The sequence below is a fragment of the Ahaetulla prasina genome, chromosome 2 (genome assembly GCF_028640845.1).
Source record: "Ahaetulla prasina isolate Xishuangbanna chromosome 2, ASM2864084v1, whole genome shotgun sequence".
NCBI classification, from domain to species: domain Eukaryota; kingdom Metazoa; phylum Chordata; class Lepidosauria; order Squamata; family Colubridae; genus Ahaetulla; species Ahaetulla prasina.
In genome coordinates, this window is record NC_080540.1 from 28,130,099 (window position 1) to 28,153,604 (window position 23,506).

The 23,506-nt window shown below is 44.9% G+C and overlaps 1 protein-coding gene across 5 annotated transcripts; it reads left to right on the top strand.

Moving 5' to 3' along the window:
• Nucleotides 1–23,450, top strand: LOC131190874 (major histocompatibility complex class I-related gene protein-like). 5 transcript variants are annotated; one of them, XR_009153350.1, is made up of 10 exons: nucleotides 2–202; nucleotides 658–815; nucleotides 2,653–2,928; nucleotides 4,923–5,198; nucleotides 5,820–6,104; nucleotides 8,641–8,730; nucleotides 12,039–12,074; nucleotides 14,951–15,146; nucleotides 16,517–16,548; nucleotides 17,246–20,688. XR_009153350.1 is itself a non-coding variant. In XM_058168358.1 (9 exons), exons 2-9 carry the CDS (start codon nucleotides 743–745, stop codon nucleotides 17,249–17,251), a joined length of 1,074 nt encoding a protein of 357 aa, XP_058024341.1. In that variant the 5' UTR covers nucleotides 7–202; nucleotides 658–742; the 3' UTR covers nucleotides 17,252–20,688. The 5 variants fall into 5 exon arrangements, 3 of the variants coding, with proteins under 3 accessions (XP_058024340.1, XP_058024342.1, XP_058024341.1); XR_009153351.1 differs by lacking the exon at nucleotides 658–815 and having other exon boundaries at nucleotides 1–202; XM_058168358.1 differs by lacking the exon at nucleotides 14,951–15,146 and having other exon boundaries at nucleotides 7–202.
• Nucleotides 23,451–23,506: the final 56 nt, after the last annotated feature.

Below are 23,506 nucleotides of genomic sequence, written 5' to 3' on the forward strand. Positions count from 1 at the left end.
ATACAGGAGGACTCCTGACCCTGTGGGAGGGGCTGGCACTTAACGCTGAGGCTCAGCAACGGTTCAAGCCACAAAGCGCAGTTCGGTTTCGTTTTGTGCCTTTCGTGGAAACGTTTCCGCCTTTGGCGCCGAGTTTAGCTGGTGGGCTCCCAGCGTCAGAAGCCAGCAGAAGGTGAAGAAAAGAAGCGGGAAGGCCTGGCAGGTGAGAAAGGGAAGGCTTTTATTTTTAATCGACTTAATGAACGCCCGGCTCCAACCCACTTTTATTTATCCAGGCAATCGGGCGCCTTTCGCAGGCGCTAAGAGACAACTCCCATCGTCCCCAGGCCACGGGAAGGGGGAAGGGGGAGTGTAGTCCCCCGCAGGGAGCTAGGTTGGAGTGGGATCATCCACCCGTGAAGGGGGCAGGTGGGTCTTCCTCTTGGGGAACCAGGGACGCCGAGCTGAGCTGACCCGCTCCGCAACAAACGAGGGGAAATTCCCACGATGCCTCGCCCTCCAGCTGAGTGGTCGGATCCCCGTCTCCGCGCTCGGGGTCGTCCAGACTTCTCCCACGGAGCTTCCTTTCACCCCGGCTCCTTCCCTTTCCTGGCTCTCTAGGGACCTCCTTTCCTTCTCCCCAAAGGGCGCCGACCCTCTCCCAATTTCACTTTCCAGCATTCACCCGCCTTTTACAAACTTCCTCCTCGGTCACGGGCTCGTTCCGATCCTTGACAACCCAGCTGATCGGGACTGGATCCGGATGGGGTTCCCGGTTGTGCGTTTGGGGTTTCTGTCCGCGGCGATCGTCCTATTGCTGCGGGTAGGATGCGCAGGTGAGTGGCTGGAGAGGCGGGGACTGAAACCAAGGCGGGGTAGCCCGGTTTTCCCGTGGCAGCGAGTTCCAGAGGCTTCGTCTGGTTGGGGAGTTAGGTTAGAGCCCATCCTACCAATCTGAAATAAACGCACCGTTGTTAAGTCTTCCGTGGGCTTTTCCCGTGTTTTTATATCTCCTGCGGGAGAAGGGAGTTACTAGAGGGCATCTAGTCCATTCTCTTTTTGGACCATGGCTGCAAGTTATCTTTCCTGATACACTTCCGTAGCAGTGGTGGATTTCAATTTTTTTTACTACCGGTTCTGTGGGCGTGGCTTGGTGGGCATGGCAGAGGAAGGATACTGTAAAATCTCCATTCCCATCCCACTCCAGGGGAAGGATACTGTAAAATCTCCATTCCCACCCCACTCCAGGGGAAGGGTACTGCAAAATCCCCATTCCCTCCCGATCAGCTGGGACTTGGGAGGCAGAGAATAGATGGGGGCGGGTTTTACTACCGGTTCTCTGAACTACTCAAAATTTCCGTTACCTGTCCACTCCAGGGGACGGATACTGTAAAATCTCCATTCCCATCCCACTCCAGGGGAAGGATACTGTAAAATCTCCATTCCCACCCCACTCCAGGGGAAGGGTACTGCAAAATCCCCATTCCCTCCCGATCAGCTGGGACTTGGGAGGCAGAGAATAGATGGGGGCGGGTTTTACTACCGGTTCTCTGAACTACTCAAAATTTCCGTTACCTGTTCTCCAGAACTGGTCAGAACCTGCCAAAACACACCACTGCTATGATTTTACTACCCAAGATTTTAAGAGCAGGGAGTCGCCAAACTTGGCAACTTTAAGAATTGTGGACTTCAACTCCCAGATTTCCTTAGCCGGCCATGCTGGTTGGAAAATTCTGAGAGTTGAAGTCCACAAGTCTTAAAATTGCCAAGTTTATTTTATTTTTTATTTTATTTTTATTTATTTATTTGTCAAACACAACTATATATATAAGTATAAGCATGAAATAACCATACGAATTGGATACAATCAAAGGAAACAATAGGACAGGAACGGTAGGCATGCTTGTGCTCTTATGCACGTCCCTTACAGACCTCTTAGGAATGGGGTGAAGTTAATAGTAGACAGTTTTTGGTTAAAGCTTTTGGGATTTTGGGAAGAGACCACAGAGTCAGGTAGTGTATTCCAGGCATTAAAAACTCTGTTACTGAAATCATATTTTCTGCAATCAAGATTGGAGCAGTTAACATTAAGCTTAAATCTATTGTGTGCTCATGTATTGTTGCAACTGAAGCTGAAGTAGTCTTCGACAGGAAGGACATTGTAATAGATGATTCTATGAGTTAAATTCAGGTCATGTCGAGGGCGGCATAGTTCTAAATTTTCTAAACCCAGGATTTCAAGTCTGGTGGCATAAGGTATTTTGTTGAATTCAGAAGAGTGGAGAACTCTTCTTGTAAAATATTTCTGGACACGCTCAATTGTCCAGAAATTGTTGGAATAGAATAGAATAGAATAGAATTTTTATTGGCCAAGTGTGATTGGACACACAAGGAATTTGTCTTGGTGCATATGCTCTCAGTGTACATAAAAGAAAAGATACGTTCATCAAGGTACAACATTTACAACACAATTGATGGTCAATATATCAATATAAATCATAAGGATTGCCAGCAACAAGTTATAGTCATAGTTATATTGAGAGTTTTGTTTTAGAGTATTTAGGCTAGGAAGGGGGCTGATTCCAAATCAAAATGGGGGGGGCTTAAAAGTGTGCCTTTGGACACCCCTCTCCCAAATTTCCTGTCTCCCCCTTCCTCCCTTTTTTTTTTCAGGCTCCTCCTCCCATTCGTTGCGCATTTTCTACACTTTGGTCCTGGATTCCAAACAGGATGTGCCCCAGTATATCGTGGTGGGCTATGTGGATGACCAGCTGGCTTCACGCTTTGACCCCCCCACGAGAAGAATGTTACCCCAAGTGCCCTGGCTCCTTAACGTGAGAAAGGAAGACTTGCATTTCTGGGATTTCATATCTCAGAGGGTCAGCACCACGGAGCGGAGGTTCAAAAGCGACCTCGCCATCTTGCACAGCTACCACAACTTCAGCAGAGGTAAGGTGGGGTTGGTGAAGGGCTGGCAACCATGGATTTTGGCCTCCCTAGGTTGCTGTTCCTCCCCAGGAGAAACCTGGACAGGTAGGGATTACTAGCAAAGGAATTAGGGCCTTAAAAATTAAAAAAAAAATACCAATATTTATTAAGTCTATGGAGATTCTCGGTCATGGTTGTCCCAAAGGTGATTTTTTTTCAAGAGGCAACTGGACTTTCTGGGTTTTTTGTTTTTTTAAAAAAAAAACATTTCGCTTCTCATCCAAGAAGCTTCTTCAGCTCTTCAGAGTTGAAGAAGCTTCTGGGACGAGAAGCGAAACGTCTTCAAAGACATCTTGCCTCTTGAAAAAAACAATATTTATGAAGCTTGTTTTAGGAAATGAGGATTTGGTGAGAATAAAGATGGATCTCTGTGCAGGGGTAGTCCTTGACTTATGGCCGCAATTGAGCCTAACATTTCTGTCCCTAAGTGAGACATTTGTTAAGCGAGCAGAGTCCCGTTTTACAACCTTTCTTGACACAATTGTTTTCTGTAACCTCAAACGGTCACTAAATGAACCGCTATAAGTCAAAGACTTTACTGTCTCTATGGTGTAAGTATTTTCTTGGGAAAAGATTAAGGATGAGCTGAAAAAAGGGCAAATCTGAGAGAGGATTTTCAGCAGGATTAAAATAATTTGCTTATAATTTTGCTTGATGATGGAAAATCCACTGGAATACTTTATTTTATTTATTTATTTATTTATTTTATCACAACAATATACATAAACATCACATAAAAAGATTATATAGTATATAAACATATATATGAAAAAATATAAAGAGGTATAAGCATATATATATATATATATATATATATATATATATATATATATATATATATATATATATATATATATATATATATATATATATAATGAAGAAAAAAAAGAAAACCAATAGGACAGGAACGGTAGGCACGTTTGTGCTCTTATGCACGCCCCTTATGTTCCTCTTAGGAATGGGGTGAGGTCAATAGTAGAAAGTTTTTGGTTAAAGCTTTTGGGATTATGGGAAGAGACCACAGAGTCAGGTAAAGTGTTCCAAGCACTGTTAACTCTGTTACAGAAGTCATATTTTCTGCAATCCAGATTAAAGTGGTTAACATTAAGTTTAAATCTATTGGTTGCTCTTGTGTTATTGCAATTGAAGCTGAAGTAGTCTTTAATAGGAAGGACATTACAATAGATGATTCTATGAGTTAAACTTAGGTCTTGTCGAAGGCGACAGAGTTCCAAGTTTTCTAAGCCTAGGATTTCAAGTCTGGTGGGATAGGGTATTTTATTGTTTTCAGAGGAATGGAGAACTCTTCTTGTAAAATATTTCTGGACACGTTCAATTGTATTGATGTCAGAAATGTGGTGAGGGTTCCAGACAGGCCAGCTGTATTCTAGAATTGGCCTAGCAAATGTTTTATATGCTCTGGTTAGTAGTGTAGTGTTTTTGGAAAAGAAGCTACGCAAGATTAGGTTTACAACTCTTAGAGCCTTTTTTGCTATGAAGGTTGGACCATAAGAAAGGCTGAGCGCCAAAGAATTGAGGCCTTTCAACTCTGGTGCTGGAGAAGACTCCTGCAAGTCCCTTGGACTGCAAGGCGATTCAACCGGTCAGTCCTAGAGGAGATCAACCCTGACTGCTCTTTAGAAGGTCAGATCCTGAAGATGAAACTGAAATGCTTTGGTCACCTAATGAGAAGGAAGGACTCACTGGAGAAGAGCCTCATGCTGGGAAAGATTGAGGGCAAAAGAAGAACGGGACAACAGAGAATGAGGTGGCTGGATGGAGTCACTGAAGCAGTCTGCGTGAGCTTAAATGGACTCCAGAGGATGGTAGAGGATAGGAAGGCCTGGAGGAACGTTGTCCATGGGGTCGCGATGGGTCGGACATGACTTTGCAATTAACAACAACAACAAACAAATGGTGGTAAGTCAAGGTACTACCTGACTTTTTGTATGCAGGGATTCACACCTGGCAGCGCATGATCGGCTGCCAGCTGAGCAGAGATGGCCACAAGCAGGGGTACTTCCAGTATGGCTACGATGGGGAGAACTTCATCAGCTTGGACCAGCAGACCCTCACCTGGACGGCAGTCGACATCCGTGCTCAGGTGACCAAGAGGAGGTGGGAAGCTGAGCCTTTCATCACCCAGAACACGAATAACTTTTTGGAGAAGGAATGTATCCAGCTGCTTCAGAAGTCTGTGTTGTATGGAAAGGATTCTTTGTTGAGGAAAGGTGAGGAGAAAGAAGGAGGGAGCCAAGGGTTGGTGATGTTGCAAGAGAATGTTGGATCTGTGGTGCAAGGTCTCCACGCTACACAAATGCAGTCTTAAAACATGCTTCCTCCAGCAGCCAAATCTGATGAGGAGGTGGTCTGGGACTCAGGATCAGCATCAAGACAATCTGAGAGCTCCAAGGGGGAAAAGGGAATGAGCTGTCTGAGGGGGGGGGGTCTGGGCTGTCCGTCAGTCCTCAGATGGAGAGTCAACAGCCCCCAGGTCTGGAGGTGGCTGATGAGGAAGAGGCAGAACAGCTGGGTCCAGTGCCTGATACGCAGAAGGCAGAGGAGAGGAGAGCAGTGGAAATCTGTGGGCCGATCCTTGGGACAGAAGAGCCACCGCTGCTAGCGAAGCCCCACCCTAGCTCTGGAGATAAAAGGCAGTGGGAAGAGATGAATAGGTGTGGCAGACAACTATTCATCTTCTGGCCAGACGGACTTGTTAGCCTGCGTTGAGAGAGGAACTTTTTGCCAGGGCTGCAGGCGTGCCTAATAAAGGAATTTTTGAGTTAACTTCAGAGGGTTGGTCGTGTTTGGGGAGCTTGGTCAGAACAACGCCAGTGTTGTGTTCTCTACAGAGCCCCCATTGGCAAAAGTATCTCGCAGGATCCAGTACAACGGTATGGAGATCCTCATCTGCCAAGTCTACGGCTTTTATCCCAAAGAGATGGATGCCACCTGGAGGAAGGATGGAGAAGTGTGGGAACAGGACACCTTCCGGGGTGGTGTCCTTCCAAACTCAGATGGGACCTACCATGCCTGGCTGAGCATCGAGGTTGACCCGAAGGAGAGGAACCACTATCGATGCTATGTGGATCACGCCGGGCTGCTGGAGCCTCTGATCTTGGCCTGGGTGGAGCCTGGTAAGAGAAAAAGGATGGGGGTATCACCAGTTATGAGCAAAGTTGTCCCTAAAACCTCACATAGCTGTGGACCAGGGGTGAAATGCTCCCGGTTCAGACCGGATCGCCTGATCCGGTAGCGATGGTGGCAGGTGGTTCAGAGAATCAGAAGCAAAAATCACTGTCCCCCCCCCCCCATGCTCAGCTGAGCTGCACGATCATCAGAGATTGTTTGTTTTTTTTACTTTTAAAACCATTTTTTCTTCGGTTGGAAAAAAATGCTTTTAAAAGTTTTTTTTAAAAAACCCTCTGATGATTCTGCTGAAGAGGTTGCAAAAAAAATGCTTTTAAAAGTTTTTTTTAAAAAACCCTCTGATGATTCTGCTGAAGAGGTTGCCAAAAAAATGCTTTTAAAAGGCTCTGGCGATCCCAGCTGAGCTGCCTGATCATCAGAAGCTTTTTTTTCTTTCAAAGGCAAAAAAAAAATGCTTTTAAAAGAAAACAAAAACCTCTGACGATCAGGCAACTCAGCTGGGATCGTCAGAGGAGCCTTTTAAAAGCATTTTTTTTTACAACTTCTTCAGCCATAGAAAAAACGCTTTTAAAAGTTAAACAAAAAAAGTCACATTACCCCCCCATCCACCAAGCCATGCCCACAGAACCGATAGTAACAAATTTTACATTTCACCCCTGGTTCAAACAAATGAATGTCACGATGGAGGTCAATGAATCAGTGGAACGACTGGCCTCCAGAAGTTGTGAATGCTCCAGCAATGGATGTTTTTAAGTAGAGATTGGGCAACCTTTTATCTGAAATGGTAAAGGGTCTCTGGTGGCTCAACGGACTAAGTGTCTGTTATTAACACAGCTGCTTGCAATTACTGCAAGTTCAAGTCCCACCAGGCCCAAGGTTGACTCAGCCTTCCATCCTTTATAAGGTAGGTAAAATGAGGACCCAGATTGTTGGGGGCAAGAAGTTGACTTTGTATATAAATATACAAATAGAATGAAGACTATTGCTTAACACTGTGTAAGCCGCCCTGAGTCTTTGGAGAAGGGCGGGATATAAATTCAATTTTTTTTAAAAAAGGGTTTCCTGCCTGAGCAGGAGGTTGGACTAGAAGACCTCCAAGGTCCCTTCCAGGTCTATTCTGATTGACTGATTGAGGTAATCCAATCCACCCCTTTGCTCTGTGCAGGCATCCAACTTAAACAATCCCAGAAAGACAGCTGCTCAGCTCTTCCTCGGATAAATCCATCATCTCTGTGGAACGGAGGTTCTGTTCCTATTACTAAGAATCTTTTCTTAATGTGACTAGGTTAACTCAGTCTTGGCTGCCCTTTTGCCAAGGCCAGGCAATTAAATGGAAGGGAAAACCACTAGAGCAGTGAATAGAATAGAATAGAATAGAATAGAATAGAATAGAATAGAATAGAATAGAATAGAATAGAATAGAATAGAATAGAATAGAATAGAATTTTTTATTGGCCAAGTGTGATTGGACACACAAGGAATTTGTCTTGGTGCCTATGCTCTCAGAGTACATAAAAGAAAAGATACATTCATCAAGGTACAACATTTACAACACAATTGATGGTCAATATATCAATATAAATCATAAGGATTGTCAGCAACAAAGTTACAGTCATACAGTCATAAGTGGAAAGAGATTGGTGATGGGAACGATGAGAAGATTAGTAGTAGCGCAGATTTAGTAAATAGTTTGACAGTGTTGAGGGAATTATTTGTTTAGTAGAGTGATGGCCTTCGGGGAAAAACTGTTCTTGTGTCTAGTTGTTCTGGTGTGCAGTGCTCTATAGCGTCGTTTTGAGGGTAGGAGTTGAAACAGGAGTTTATGTCCTGCATGTGAGGGATCTGTAAATATTTTCATGGCCCTCTTCTTGATTCGTGCAGTATACAGGTCCCCAATAGAAGGCAGGTTGGTAGCAATTATTTTTTCTGCAGTTCTAATTATCCTCTGAATAATAACCAGGTAGCCAACCTGGTCCCTACCGCCCACTAGTGGGCGTCCCAGCTTTTATGGTGGGTGGTAAGGATTTTTTTCCGATACTGAAGCACTTTCCCTTTTTTAATGTAATTGACTTTTTAAAAAATTTTCATAGCATTATTTAAAAACATTTTCATTAGGTTTTCATAAAATTCCCCATGACAATTTAAATTTCTGAAAATATACTATTTGTATCGCCCGCGCATAAGTTTAGTTCACGTTACGTAAGTGAAACTGAATGGCGCTATAGTGCGACCGCAAACAAAAGAGCCTCGTCCCAGAATAGCTCGCGCATCTCCCCCCACACCACCCAGCTGTAATAGACCAGCAGAGCTGGTAGCCGGCGCCCCCCCAAATCCAATCCGCAATGCGTGAGAGGCATGCGCAGAGGACGATACACGGCGCGTTACTGTGGAACTGGTGGGCGGTTACAAAATTTTACTACTAGCAGAGATACAAAAGTGGGCAGTAGGTATAAAAAGGTTGACTACCCCTGCACTAGAGAAACCCGGAACTCCCTTAGTCATTTTGCCTTTTCTCCAACACAGCGTTCGTATTCAACTTTGGACTCATCGCTGGAATCGTAGGGGTTGTGGTGGCCGTGGTCCTCATTGCTGCTGGAGTGACTGTCTACTTCAGTAAGTAATTATTGGGTGGGCACAGGGTGTGTCACAGGGTGTGTCATTCGCAAAACACGTGGGAGGTGCTGCCAATCTCCACACCTCCAAATCTGGTGTTTCCCATAAGTGTCCTTCATCAGGGTCACAGTGAACATGGTCTCTAAATTTCCTGAAGATCCTGGAGACCCGATCTACACAATATCCTATGCCAGGGATCTGCAAACTTGGCTCTTTTAAGACTTGTGGACTTCAACTCCCAAAGTTCCTCAGCCAGATTTGCTGGCTGAGGAACTCTGGGAGTTGAAGTCCACAAGTCTTAAAAGAGCCAAGTTTGCAGACCCTTGTCCTATGCAATATCCTAAAATTGTATTTCTTAACCTTGGCAGTTTGAAGATTTAAGAACTTTAACTCTAGAATCCCCCAGCCATCATGCTGCCAACCTCAATGCTGCCAAACCTGGGTTTTTCCCACAAGCTTCCTTGAACACAACCTCCAGTTCTGAAAGCCCTGGAGAAAGAGGTCCATATGACGCCCTAAGCTGGTGTTTCTTAACCTTGGCATGTGAAGATGCCTGGACGTCTGGCTGGGGAATTCTGGGAGTTGAAGTCCATGCGCTTTCAAGCTGCCAAGGTTCCAAAACACAGCCTTAAGCGGTAATATGTAGGCTGATTTGCTTTTGAGGATGTTGACTGAATGTGGCCACTTTGGTTTGGGATCTGGAAACTCCTCTGCGTAACTGGTAGCAGCACTGAGTTGAACTTGGCAAACTTCAAGAAACAAGTCAGAGCTGGGCTTGTTTAGTGATGGGAGACCACCAAGAAATCCAAGGGCTCTAGAGTGAAAACTGGCAAATTCAAGAACTACCGTGTTTCCCCAAAAATAAGATCCAGCCTTATTTTCTTTGGGCCCCAAAATAAGCATTGGGGCTTATTTTGGGGGGTGTCTTAATTTTTTTTTGAGTGTCACTGCCGTGAGATGGGTGGTTGGAGCTGCCCAATGTGCACACTGGCTTACTTCAGAGTCCCATGGCTCCAATTTGCAGCAGGAACTCACGTGGCCGCCAGCTCACTTCTTCCGGCACCAGCATGGCACTGGAGCAGGAGGCTGAGCAATGCGGCCAGACAAAACACTCCATTCCCAACCGATCCGTAGGCACCCAAATACTTTTCGCCCAGACAGAGAAATGAGAGCGACTCAAAGCTTTATCTGCTTGCAAATGGGACGCTTTGAAATGGAGTGTTGCATTTGCAAGCAGATGAAACTTCGTCTCCCTCTGACAAAAAGTGTGTGGTGGAGGCAGAGGCATGTGGGAGGAAAGGCAGGTAATCCCAACACGCTGCCCACTCCATCTCACTGTCTATCGGCTTGCCGCAGCCACACCGGGCAGGCAGCTGTGCAGGGTATCGGGATCGCCTGCCTCCTCCCTCTACCGTGCCTCTGCCTGCTGCCGGTTGTGCCACACAATAGCAATAGCACTTAGATTTATATACCGCTTCACAGTGCTTTATAGCCCTCTCTAAGCAGTTTACAGAGTCAGCATATCGCCCCCAACAATCTGGGTCCTCATTTTACCCACCTCGGAAAAATGTGTTGTGGTCCGCCAGCAGCCTGCAGAGCTGGCAACGGAGTCGGACAGCGATGAGGCTGAGGTGGGGCCAGGGCCATCGGGGTGTGAGGTACGGACTCCAGAGCCTCCAGAGACTGATAATAGTGAGGCAGAGGAACAGGAGGAGCCTGTTCCTAATGCACTCATGAGAAGAGCTGCCAGAAGGCAAGAGCAGCTCAAGCAAAAAGGACGACTCGGAGTAGGGCCAAGAGATGATTGGCCCCTCCCATAAGGCTTAAAACAGACCAGCATTTGGGCTTTGCCGGAAAACAGTGTTGGTAGTTTCGTCTTCTACTTCGTCTACGTCTTGCATTTATTTTTGTGACTTCTGAACATTTGCCAAGAAAGGCCTTTGGCAGTTTGCCTAATTGGACCAAGGTTTGCGATAGGACTGAGGAATTTGTGTTGGGAGGAATTTGTTTTGAGTTAAACGACACTGAGAATGAAGTAATTCTCAGCTCTTCGAATAAAGTTGGTTTGTCTGTTTCACGGACTGAGTTTTCTACTACCTTCTTGGGCCTGGGTTGCAACAGGATGGAAGGCTGCATCAACTTTGAACCTGGTGAGATTCGATCTGCCAAACTGCTGGTAGCCGGTGATCAGCAGAAGTAGCCTCCAGTACTTAACTACTGCACCATTGTGACTCTTAGCCTCCCATGAGCCAGGCAGCTGTGCAGCACGTTCAGATCGCTTGTCTCCCCCCCACTCACTGCCTCCATGCTCAGATTTACTGTTATTTGTGCTGTGCCAAGGAGACGGCAGGCCACACCCATCCCCTGGGCTTATTTTCAGGGTAGGGCTTATATTAGGAGCACTCAAAAAAATATCAAGTTTTCGGGCTGGGTCTTATTTTTGGGAAAACATGGTAATCACCATTCATCCTGGTTATCTCCTTTGAACTTGCCAAGGTTTGGAGGCTGCTCGTTCTTCTGGGAGGGGTTCCCAACTTTACAGTAGAGTCTACAACTTTCTGCTGCTCCTTTTGAAGAAGCATGGAAGCTCTGAAGTTCTACCAAAGGTCAGAGGTGGTATTCAGCCGGTTCTGACCAGTTCTGGAGAACCGGTAGCAGAAATTTTGAGTAGTTTGGAGAACCAGCAAATACTACCTCTGACTGGCCCCACCGCCATCTATTCTCTGCCTCCCAAGTCCCAGCTGATCTAGTCCCAGCTGATTGGCTGGGTCTTCTTTTATTGTTCTGCAAACAGACAGTAACATGGCAAGCAGGTTAGTGGGGTGGGGTGGGAATGGAGATTTTACAGTATCCATCCCCTGGAGTGGGGTGAAAATGGAGATTTTGCAGTATCCTTCCCTTGGAGTGGGGTGGGAATGGAGATTTTACAGTATTCTTCCCTTGGAGTGGGGTGGGAATGAAGAATTTACAGTATCCTTTCCCTGTAGTGTGGTGGGAATGGAGATTTTGCAGTATCCTTCCCTTGGAGTGGGGTGGGAATGGAGATTTTACAGTATCCTTCCCCTGGAGCGGGGTGGGAATGGAGATTTTACTTCCCTTGGAATGGGTTGGGAATGGAGATTTTACAGTATCTTTCCCCTGCCATGCCCACCAAGCCACACCCACCAAGCCAAGCCAAAGCCCACCAAGCCACGCCCACAGAATCGGTAGTAAAAAAAATTGAATCCCACCACTGCCAAAGGCTGAGGGGAAACTGAGGGATCTCTAAGTAGGAACGTCCTCTCTGACTTCTTGATTCTGTCTTGCAGAAAATCGTGGCAGAAACGCATACAGAACAGCATCAGGTGAGCAGACCCCCAAATTGTAATTTTTGTACCGTCTTTGGGGCGGAAGAGGGCGGCACGATTAGCCAGATTAGCCCAAATGAAGCTGTGACAGATTCGTAGTTTCCCTGCCACGAGAAATATGGGTTCCTGCCGAGTATGAGTTTGTATGTACTGTATTCAGGTAGTCCTCGACTGAATGGCCGCAACTGAGCCTAACATTTCTGTTGCTAAGTGAGACCTTGCTTAAGTGAGCAGAGTCCTGTTTTACAACCTTTCTTGACACAGCGGTTAAGCGGATCACTGCAGTTGTTGAATGAGCAACTGTTGTGTCTGTGCCCCCCGAGCTGGGCCCCCTGCCAGAAAGTGACTTGGAAAGTGAGGGGGAAGGGCCGTCAGGACTTACCTCGGGAGCACCAGCTTCCCTGGCTCAGTTCCAGGAGCCAGAGGCAGGCCAGGTGGAGGAGATAACGAGGCGTCCGTCCCCTGACTCTTTCCCCCCCCAGGCCACACCTCCAGACCCAGCTGATGGCAATCAGGCCTGGCTGGACCCTAGGTTTCGTAGGCAGGAGAGGCGGAAACAACAGAAGCAGGGGTGGGGCAGGCCTCGGAAGTGCTGAGTCATGGAGCCACACCCCACAGGATATAAAGGCAGCAAGAGCTGCTGTGCCTCTTCGTAGCAGGCAAATCAACTGATTAACTAGAGCTGAAGTATTGTTTGTTCCTGGGTGACTCATCGGCATCAAGGGAGATAACAGAGACACTTGGCAGATGCTCGCTAGTTTGCTGCCAGAGCTGATAGTGCCGGCTAATTAAGCCATCGCTCAGACGGAGGTGAGGGGGGACAGAACAGCAACATGATCGTTCATTGAAATCTGGCCTCCCCATGAACTTTGCTGATCAGAAGGTCACAAAAGAGGATCACATTATTCGGGGACAGTGCAAGCATCATAGCTATGAGTCAGTCGCCAAGCGTCTGAATTTGGATCACGCGGCTATAAGGATGCTGCAACGGTTGTAAGGGTGAAAAAAGTCCCATTGTTCAGTGCGGTTGCAACTTTGAGCAGTCACGAAATGAACTGAATTCAAGGACTGCCTCTAGGCATATTTATTGATTAGCATTTCATTAGAATTAGAATGTCAAAACCGTGGTTAAATAAAACACACTTTTAAAAAATTGAAACGTATAACAGGCTGCGCTAAAGTCAGGCCCCACTGCTCAACCACAATGCGGTTGACTTGTTTCTCCCGAGGCCTGTTGAAGAGGCAAAGCTCTAAAGATAGAACAGTGACACTAAATGAAACTAATTGTCAACTGTGCATAATAATTCCCCTGAAACCTTCCATGAGAGCTTGTTCAGGCAAAGGGGAAAGAAGGGGCGCTGGGGCAGGATTGACTCAATGGGAGAAGGGGCCAGCATGATCAAAATGAGAGCCATGGTGCACGTTAATAGAAATAGGAATAGGAATAGGAATAGGAATAGGAATAGAATAGAATAGAATAGAATAGAATAGAATAGAATAGAATAGAATAGAATAGAATAGAATAAAGGTAAAGGTTCCCCTCGCACATACGTGCTAGTCGTTCCCGACTCCAGGGGGTGGTGCTCATCTCCGTTTCAAAGCCGAAGAGCCAGCGCTGTCCAAAGAAGTCTCCGTGGTCATGTGGCCGGCATGACTCAATGCCAAAGGCGCACGGAACTCTGTTACCTTCCCACCAAAGGTGGCCCCTTTTTTTCTACTTGCATTTTTTACGTGCTTTCGAACTGCTAGGTTGGCATAAGCTGGGACAAGTAACGGGAGCTCACCCCAGCACTAGGGATTCGAACTGCTGAACTGCCGACCTTTCAATCAACAAGCTCAGCATCTTAGCCTCTGAGCCACTGTGTCCGAATAGAAGAATAGAATAGAATAGAATAGAATAGAATAGAATAGAATAGAATAGAATAGAATAGAATAGAATAGAATAGAATAGAATATGAATTAGGAAGAGAAGAGAATATAGAAAATAGAATAGAATAGAGAATAGAATAGAAAATAGAATAGAATATGAATTAGGAATAGAATAGAATAAAAATAGAATAGAATAGAGACTAGAATAGAAAATAGAATAGAATAGAATAGAATAGGAAATAGAATAGTATAGAATAGAATAGAGAATAGAATAGAAAATAGAATAGAATAGAATATAGAGAATAGAATAGAATAGAATAGAATAGAATAGAATATGAATTAGGAAGAGAAGAGAATATAGAAAATAGAATAGAATAGAGAATAGAATAGAATAGAAAATAGAATAGAATATGAATTAGGAATAGAATAGAATAGAATAAAAATAGAATAGAATAGAGACTAGAATAGAATAGGAATAGGAATAGGAATAGGAATAGGAAATAGAATAGTATAGAATAGAATAGAGAATAGAATAGAAAATAGAATAGAATAGAATATAGAGAATAGAATAGAATAGAATAGAATAGAATAGAATAGAATATAGAACAGAAGAGAACGGAACGGAACAGAACAGAACTGTTGTGCCTCGCCCGCCCCCCTCTCCGCAGCTGGGCCCCTCCCATCTCCTGCTATCTCAGCCAGAGACTGATAATGAAGACGAATGGCCTGGCATGCCTCCAGCCCCATTCTTGGCACCATGCCCGGACAGACTGAGCAAATAACCCTCCCCCCACAGCATGTGAGCACGATGAGCATGAAGCCAGTCACGAGCTAGAATTGCCAGCAGCTGGGCAGGCAGACAAAGGGTGGACAGATCCATGCTTCCGGAGAATGGAGAGGCGACGTCAGCAACAGGAAGGGAGGGGCAGGCCTGGATAAGTGCTGAGTCATGGAGCCACACCCCATGGCCTATATAAAGGATCTGCTTTCTGGCATTCTTTGAGTCAGGCAAAGTCTAATCTGGTTGCTGAAGTCACACCTTGGATTCCTGCCTGCCCTGAGAACTCTGACAGGACTTTGGCAAAGCTGCAGAGGCTTCGTGGCCACGCTTGATACAGACTTTCCAGACCCGGCCGTCAGAGGAGGAGTGGGACACGACAGGAACAGAACAGAATAATAGAGTTGGAAGGGACCTTCTAGGTCAGTGGTGGCAAACCTTTTTGGCACTGAGTGCCCAAATTGGAACACAGATGCATGTGTGTGCATGTGCATGGGCCGAACCACCAGAAATCTGAAGACCAGCTAGCCGGTGTGCACATTCCTGTGTTTTGGGCATTGGGGGGCAGTTTTCAGGCATTTTTTCAGGCCATTTTTGGGCTGAAAACAGCCTGAAAAACAACCCGAAAACTGCCAAGAAAACAGCCTAAAAACAGCCCGGAAAACGGCTGTGAAAACGGCTGTGAAAACGGCCTGGTTTGGGGCTGTTTTCAAGCTGTTTTCCAGTGCTACAGGACCCATGAAGACCAGCTGGCTGGTGCACACATGTGCGCTAGAAACCAGAAGAGCAGCTGGCAATGTCGCGCATGCCCACTGTGAGGGCTCTGCATGCCACTTCTGGCACACGTGCCATAGGTTCACCATCACGATTCTAGGCCGTATCGTCCAACCCCCATCGCCCCCCACCGCTCACCCGAGCAGGAGACCCTACACCATTTCTGAGAGATGGCAGTCCAGCCTCTTCCTGAAAGCTTCCAGTGATGAAGCTCCCACAACTTCTGTAGGCAAACCGTTCTATGGGTTGATTGTTCTTCCCCTCAGAAATTTTCTCCTTATTTCTAGGTTACTTCTCTCCTTGATCAGTTTCCATCCATTGTTCCTTATCTGGCCTTCAGGTGCTTTGGAAAATAGTGTGACCCCCTCCTCTCTGTGGCAGCCCCTCGAATATTGGAAGACTGCTATCATGTCTCTCTTGGTCCTTCTCATCAGTAGACTAGACATTCCCAGTTCCTGCAACCATTCATCGTAAAAAAAAAAAAAATCATCCTGGTTGCTCTTCTCTGCACTCTTTCTAGAGTCTCAGCAAAAAATTTTGTAGTATGGTGACCAAAACTGGATGCAGTATTCTAGATGTGGTCTTACTAAGGCTTTATTAGTACCTCATGTGATCCCCCGTATGATAGGCAATGATACTGGCCATCAGTTTTACCTTCCTGCTGCATAGAATACAGTCCACATCCAGCTGTATTTGAGCACAGTTTTTTTTTAAAAAAAATATTCGCTAAATTCTTGCAGTACAAATTTTGAAAAACCCAATTCTAGCTGATGATCGATTTGTGGTGACTGACGACAAAAGAAAATTATGTTGTTGTTTTGGGGAAAATAATAATAATAATAACAATAATAATAATAATAATAATAATAATAATATTTTAATTTAAGCGCGTGTGTGTGAGATGCCAGGGGCTTTTTGCATTTCTTGTGTGAGTGTGACCCTTTTGATATATTGTCTGGCTAAAGAGGACACTCCACTGTGCTCTAAATCTTGACTTTTTCATCTCTCTCTGTTACAGCCACCAGCCAGGATTTTAAAATTCCTCAAATGGTAAGTAGGTCATGCAGGGCTGTGAGATCATATATCTTTCATCAGAGAGGAAAAATAAAATTTCCAGCTCTGCAACAAAATGTCCCTTTCCTTTCCTTTCCTTTCCTTTCCTTTCCTTTCCTTTCCTTTCCTTTCCTTTCCTTTCCTTTCCTCTCCTCTCCTCTCCTCTCCTCTCCTCTCCTCTCCTCTCCTCTCCTCTCCTCTCCTCCCTTCCATCCATCCATCCTTCCTTCCTTGAGCCGTGGTGGCACAGTAATTAGAATGCAATACTGCAGGCTATTCCTGCTGACTGCTGGCTAACCTGCAGTTTGGCAATTCGATTCTCACTGGACTCAAAGTTGACTCAGCCTTCCATCCTTTTGAGGTCAGTAAAATGAGGAGCCAGATTGTTGGGGGCAATAGGATGAATCTATAAACTGCTTAGAGAGACCTGTAAAGCACTGTGAAGTGGTATATAAGTCTGAATGTTATTGCTATTCCTTCCTTCCTTCCTTCCTTCCTTCCTTCCTTCCTTCCTTCCTTCCTTCCTTCCTTCCTTTCCTCCCTCCCTCCCTCCATTCATTCATTCATTAATCAAACGTCTATAGTCACCCATTTCACTGAAAGCAACTCTGCATGGCAGAGAATGATCATGCTTTTGTATTCTCCCCATCCCCTTATTTATTGTTTTAATCTTTGCCTTTTTTCCCCCCTACAGAGCTGAAGTGTATACATTTTAGAAGTATCTGCAATTAAAGCAGTCAATACTCTTAGGTGAAAGATTGACCAAACGACCCTAGCAGTTTACTAGTCCGTTTGCTACAACTACTGTTTGATCATTGAAGTTCACATCCTTTTCTCTCTCACATTCCTATCTCGTGAGTGACTTGGCAGGTCAAAACAGAGCAAAGGTATTCTGTCCCCCCACCTCAGTCCAGGAGGCACGTGAACTGACTCAATTAGCCGGCAATTTAGTCCACGGCAGCTATCAGCTCTGGCAGCAAACCAGCAAGTGTCTGCCAAGGTTTTCTTTATCTTCCTTGATGCCGGCATGTCAGAAGCTCGTTACCGGAGTAACCAGGAAGTCAGGAACAAACAGCAATCCAAGCCAAATGCTCAGTCAAATAGTTCAGCTCAAGTGTTCTCCAGTCAGTTTGGTTTGTCCGTCACGAAGTAGTATAGCAGGCCCTCCTGCTTTTATACCCTGTGGGGTGTGGCTCCATGACTCAGCACTTTCTAGGCCTGCTCCACCCCTTCTTCTGTTGTTCCCGCTTCTCTTGTCTACGAAACCGGGGATCTAACCAGGACTGATTGTCCACAGCTGGGTCTGGAAGCGTTGCCTGGGTGGGGGGAAGATACAGAAGACAGAGGCCTGGTCACCTCCTCCACCTGGCCTGCCTCTGGCTCCTGGAGCTGAGCCAGAGAGGCCGGCCCTGCAGAGGGGAGCCCTGATGGCCCTTCCCCCTCACTCTCTGAGTCACTTTCTGGCAGGGGGCCAGGCCTGGGGGGAGGGCTGGAGCCACAACAAAAGGGGATCTCCACCGAAGACTTGCTGTGAATCACTACGTAGCTCCTGAATGATCTGGTGTGTAGCTTGAACTTGTTGGTGTCTTACTGATCAGGAAGAGCTCAAGTTGTTTACATACTTACCTTGTTAGCCTGTTTCCTAAGGCAGGGCTCTGCAAACTTGGCTCTTTTAAGACTTGTGGACTTCAATTCCCAGAGTTCCTCAGCCAGCAAAGTTGGCTGAGGAACTCTGGGAATTGAAGTCCACAAGTCTTAAGAGAGCCAAGTTTGCAGAGCCCTGTCCTAAGGCATTCAAAGAAATATAAACTAGCCAAACACACTGGGATTGCATGACAGGCTGAGTTGGAGAAGGACAAAGGAGGGGGCGAAGAGACCCATTGTGGTTAAACTCTCAGCCTGGAAGTAGGAAGATCGCCAAACAAGTCCTTCCTTAGTCATAGAAGTTCTCCAGAAGACCTTCTCACTCAGCCCAACCAACTTCCAGAGCTGGAGAAAAATTGGATCACGGAGCCTCATCCCAAATGTGCTTTTTTTCAAGAGGCAACTGGACTTTCTTGGTTTTTCTTTGAAGACATTTTGGCTTCTCATCCAAGCAGCTTCTTCAGCTCTGACTGGATGAGAAGCGAAACGTCTTCAAAGAAAAACCAGAAAGTCCAGTTGCCGCTTGTAAAAAAAGCACCTTTGGGCAGGGGTGAAATGTAAAAATTGTTACTACCGGTTCTGTGGGCGTGGCTTGGTGTGGGTGGTAATGTGACTGGGTAGGCATGGCCAACTTTATTTTTTACTTTTAAAAGCATTTTTTCTACAACCTCTTTGGCTGAAGAGGTTGAAAAAAATGCTTTTAAAAGGCTCTGATGCTCCCAGCTGAGCCAGGCGATCGTCAGAGATTATTTTTTTTTACTTTTAAAAGCATTTTTTCGGCCGAAGAAAACATGTTTTTAAAAGTAAAAAAAAAAACCTCCGATGATCGTGTGGCTCAGCTGGGCATGGGGGTGGGCAAGGATTTTTGCTACCGGTTCTCTGAACCACCCGCCGCCATCGCTAATGGATCGGGTGATCCGGTCCGAAGCGGGAGCATTTAACCCCTTCCTTTGGGACAACCATGATCTGGATGACTGAGAATCTCCATAGACATGGAGCCTTGTATTGGATGCCTCATATGCTTAAAGAAAAGATTTGATATGAATTTCACAAATCTTATCTACAACTATCTATTAGAATATAACTATAACTATCTATATAACTATCTATAATATATATTATATATCTATATAACTATCTATAACTATCTAATAGAATCATCTATTGCAATGTCCTAAAAGACTACTTCAGCTTCAATCGCAATAATACAAGAGCAAACAATAGATTCAAACTTAATGTTAACCGCTTCAATCTTGATTGCAGAAAATATGACTTTTGTAACAGAGTTGTTAATGCTTGGAACTCATACCTGACTCCGTGGTCTCTTCTCAAACTCCCAAAAGCTTTAACCAAAAACTGTCTACCATTGACCTCACCCCATTCCTAAAAGGACTATACCCCAGTCCTAAGAGGAGCATAAGTGCACAAAAGTGCCTACCGTTCCTGTCCTATTATTTTCTTTCATTATATGTGTTTATATATAATGTTGTGACAAAATAAATAAATAAATAAAATAAAGGGGGCCAATGAGGCATAATGGTGAAGGCAACAGGCTAGAAACTGGAAGATTGTGAATTCCAGTCCTAGCTGAGGCCAGTCATTTTCTTTTAGCCATAGGAACAAACATGAGAAAGGATTTTGCAGTTGCCAGAATGTGTGTGTGTGTGTAGGTGTGTGTATATGTGTACACACACACCACACACCATACATATATACTGTGTTTCCCTGAAAATAAGACTTTCAATTATATTATTTTTTGCTCCAAAAGATGCAGTAGGACTTATTTTCCAGTTAGGTCTTATTTTCAGGGAAATATGGTACTAAATGTGTCTGTCTAGCTGACAATCTTAAGTGGGGCTTATTTTGGGGGTAGAGCTTATAATACGAGCATCCCAAAAAATCATGCTAGGCCTTATTTTCCAGATGGGTCTTATTTTGGGGGAAATAGGGTATACCGTGTTTTTCGGAGTATAAGATGCACCAGAGTATAAGACGCACCTTAGTTTTTGGGGGAGGAAAATAAGAAAAAAGTTGATTGGCTGGTGGATCGGCCTCCTGGAATACCTCCAATCAGCTGTTCCCAGAGGTGAATTTCAGCAACAGGCTCCTTGGTTGTGAGCTCTGTGCCTTACTTTTTCTTTGCTTTTTTTTTTTCTGCCTCTGAAAGCCTGCAAAACAGAACTTCAGAAAAAAAAGCCTCTGAAGCTCTGTTTGGGGGCTTCTTTTCTGAAGCTCTCTTTGGGGCTTTTTTTCTGAAGCTCTGTTAAGCTCCATTTGGGGCTTTTTTTTTGAGGCTCCATTTCAGATGCTTTTTTCAGCCTCTGAAACCTCCATTTCAGAGGCTTTTTTTCTGAAGCTTCGTTTCAGAGGGTTTTTTTCTGGAGCTCCGTTTCAGATGCTTTTTTCAGCCTCCGAAACCTCCATTTGAGAGGCTGGGCAGGGCTACATTTGGAGTATAAGACGCACCCAGATTTTCACCCTCTTTTTTTGGGGGGGGGGAAAGGTACGTCTTATACTCCGAAAAATACAGTATGTGGGTATGCATACACAGGCACAAACACAACATATACATACACATACATATATACATATGCTTTACATATATACATATATACATATGCTATAACTGTCTGGTTCGGTTCTGCAACCCAACAAGAAAAACACAGACTTCAGAGGATAATTAGAACTGCAGAAAAAATAATTGCTACCAACTTGCCTTCCATTGAGGACCTGTATACTGCACGAATCAAGAGGGCCGTGAAAATATTTGCAGATCCCTCACATCCAGGACATAAACTGTTTCAACTCCTACCCTCAAAACTATAGAGCACTGCACACCAAAACAACTAGACACAAGAACAGTTTTTTCCCGAAGGCCATCACTCTGCTAAACAAATAATTCCCTCAACACTGTCAGACTATTTACTGAATCTGCACTACTATTAATCTTCTCATCGTTCCCATCACCAATCTCTTTCCACTTATGACTGTATGACTGTAACTTTGTTGCTGGCAATCCTTATGATTTATATTGATATATTGATCATCAATTGTGTTGTAAGTGTTGTACCTTGATGAAGGTATCTTTTCTTTTACGTACACTGAGAGCATATGCACCAAGACAAATTCCTTGTGTGTCCAATCACACTTGGCCAATAAAATTCTATTCTATTCTATTCCCAAGATTTCTGCCTAATGTGAAAAAAATGGGGTCCACGGACAAAAGCCAGATTCACTTAACAACCGGGTTCCCAACTTATCAACTGCAGTGATTTCATTTAACAACCATGGCAAGAAAGGTCGTAAAATGGGGCAAAACTCACTTAACAAACCTCTCACTTAGCAACAGATATGTTGGGCTCGATTGTGGTTGTACATCCAGGACTACCTGTATAGAGATTTAGCATCAAATAAACCTGCCTATTCATTAGAACTGCCTGGACTCCTGATTTCCTGCGTTTAACAGCACCAATTTACTTTGGATGGTATGCTTGCGTGAAATGCAAAGGATGCTTGCGTGAAATGCATCTTTGGCGTGCGTGCAAGCGAAGTGAGCATGCCTGCGGCAATTACGTGCAAAGCATGTGCGTGATGCAAACCGGCGATAAAACCGGTTAGAACCTACCACTGATCCTGTTCAGAAAGGCAAGAAGAGCCAGGACGCGCCTGGAAAGGGAAGAGGACAAAGGGGCCGGTGAATAGCGCAGGCTGGTAATGCCTGTTATTAAGAACACAAAGCCTGTTATTAAGAACACAAAGCCTGCAATTACTGCAGGTTCGAGCCCGGCCCAAGGTTGACTCAGCCTTCCATCCTTTATAAGGTAGGTAAAATGAGGACCCAGATTGTTGGTGGGGCAATAAGTTGACTTTGTAAAAATATACAAATAGAATGAGACTATTGCCTTATACACTGTAAGCCGCCCTGAGTCTTCGGAGAAGGGCGGGGTATAAATGTAAACAAAAAAAAAAAAAAGGACAGAATTCGGGGAAGGGAGCGGGATCTGCAGCTCCAGTTCCTGCCTCACTGTGAAAAGCGACTCTCAAGCAGAAGATCTACTTCATTCAAAGCTCCAACGGCCACTGAAAAAGGAGACTTTTGGCCATTTTTTTATACTTACGACCGTTGTAGCATTCCCGTGGTCACGTGACCAAAATTCAGATGCTGGGCAACTGACTCCTATTTATGACAGTTGCAGTGTCCTGGGGTTATGTGAACCCCTCTTGTATGACCATCTGATAAGCAAAGTCCAAGGGGGAGCCAGGTTTACTTAACAACTGTGTTGGTAATTTAACAACAGCAGTGATTCACTTAACAAAGGCGGTGAGAAAAGTTGTAAAACGGGACCAATACTCACTTAGCAAATGTTTCACTTAGTGACCTAAATTTGGGGTGCTCAAGTGTGGTCGTAAGTCGAGGCTACCTGTACTTGGGAGGATTCCAGTCAGGAAGCTGACCGTGGAAATGGGCCAGAGAAGTCCCCGGCATCTCTTGGCTGAGCCTGGAAGCAGTTGGGCAGAGCCACTTCTGGGGAGGGGGTCCTTGGGCCGCTCTCCTTGGGGTTCCACGCAGCCAGAGCTGGGCTGCTGGGGGCTCACAGGGGTTTGGGAGAATCTGTCTGTTTGTCTCTCTGTCTGTCTAGTTTGGTTCTGCAACCCAACAAGAAAAACACAGACTTCAGAGGATCATTAGAACTGCAGAAAAAATAATTGCTACCAACCTGCCTTCCATTGAGGACCTGTATACTGCACGAATCAAGAAGAGGGCCGTGAAATTATTTGCAGATCCCTCGCATCCTGGACATAAACTGTTTCAACTCCTACCCTCAAAACGACGCTATAGAGCACTGCACACCAGAACAACTAGACACAAGAACAGTTTTTCCCCGAACGCCATCACTCTGCTAAACAAATAATTCCATCAACACTCAAACTATTTACTGAATCTACACTACTATTAATCTTCTCATCGTTCCCATCACCAATCTCTTTCCACTTATGACTGTATGACTGTAAATTTGTTGCTGGTAATCCTTATGATTTATATTGATATACTGACCATCAATTGTGTTGTAAATGTTGTACCTTGATGAACGTATCTTTTCTTTTATGTACACTGAGAGCACATGCACCAAGACAAATTCCTTGTGTGTCCAATCACACTTGGCCAATAAAATTCTATTCTATTCTATTCTATTCTATTCTATTCTATTCTATTCTATTCTATTCTATTCTATTCTATTCTATTCTATTCTATTCTATTCTATTCTATTCTATTCTAGCTAAGATTCTGTGCAGTTCGGAGAACCCCTAA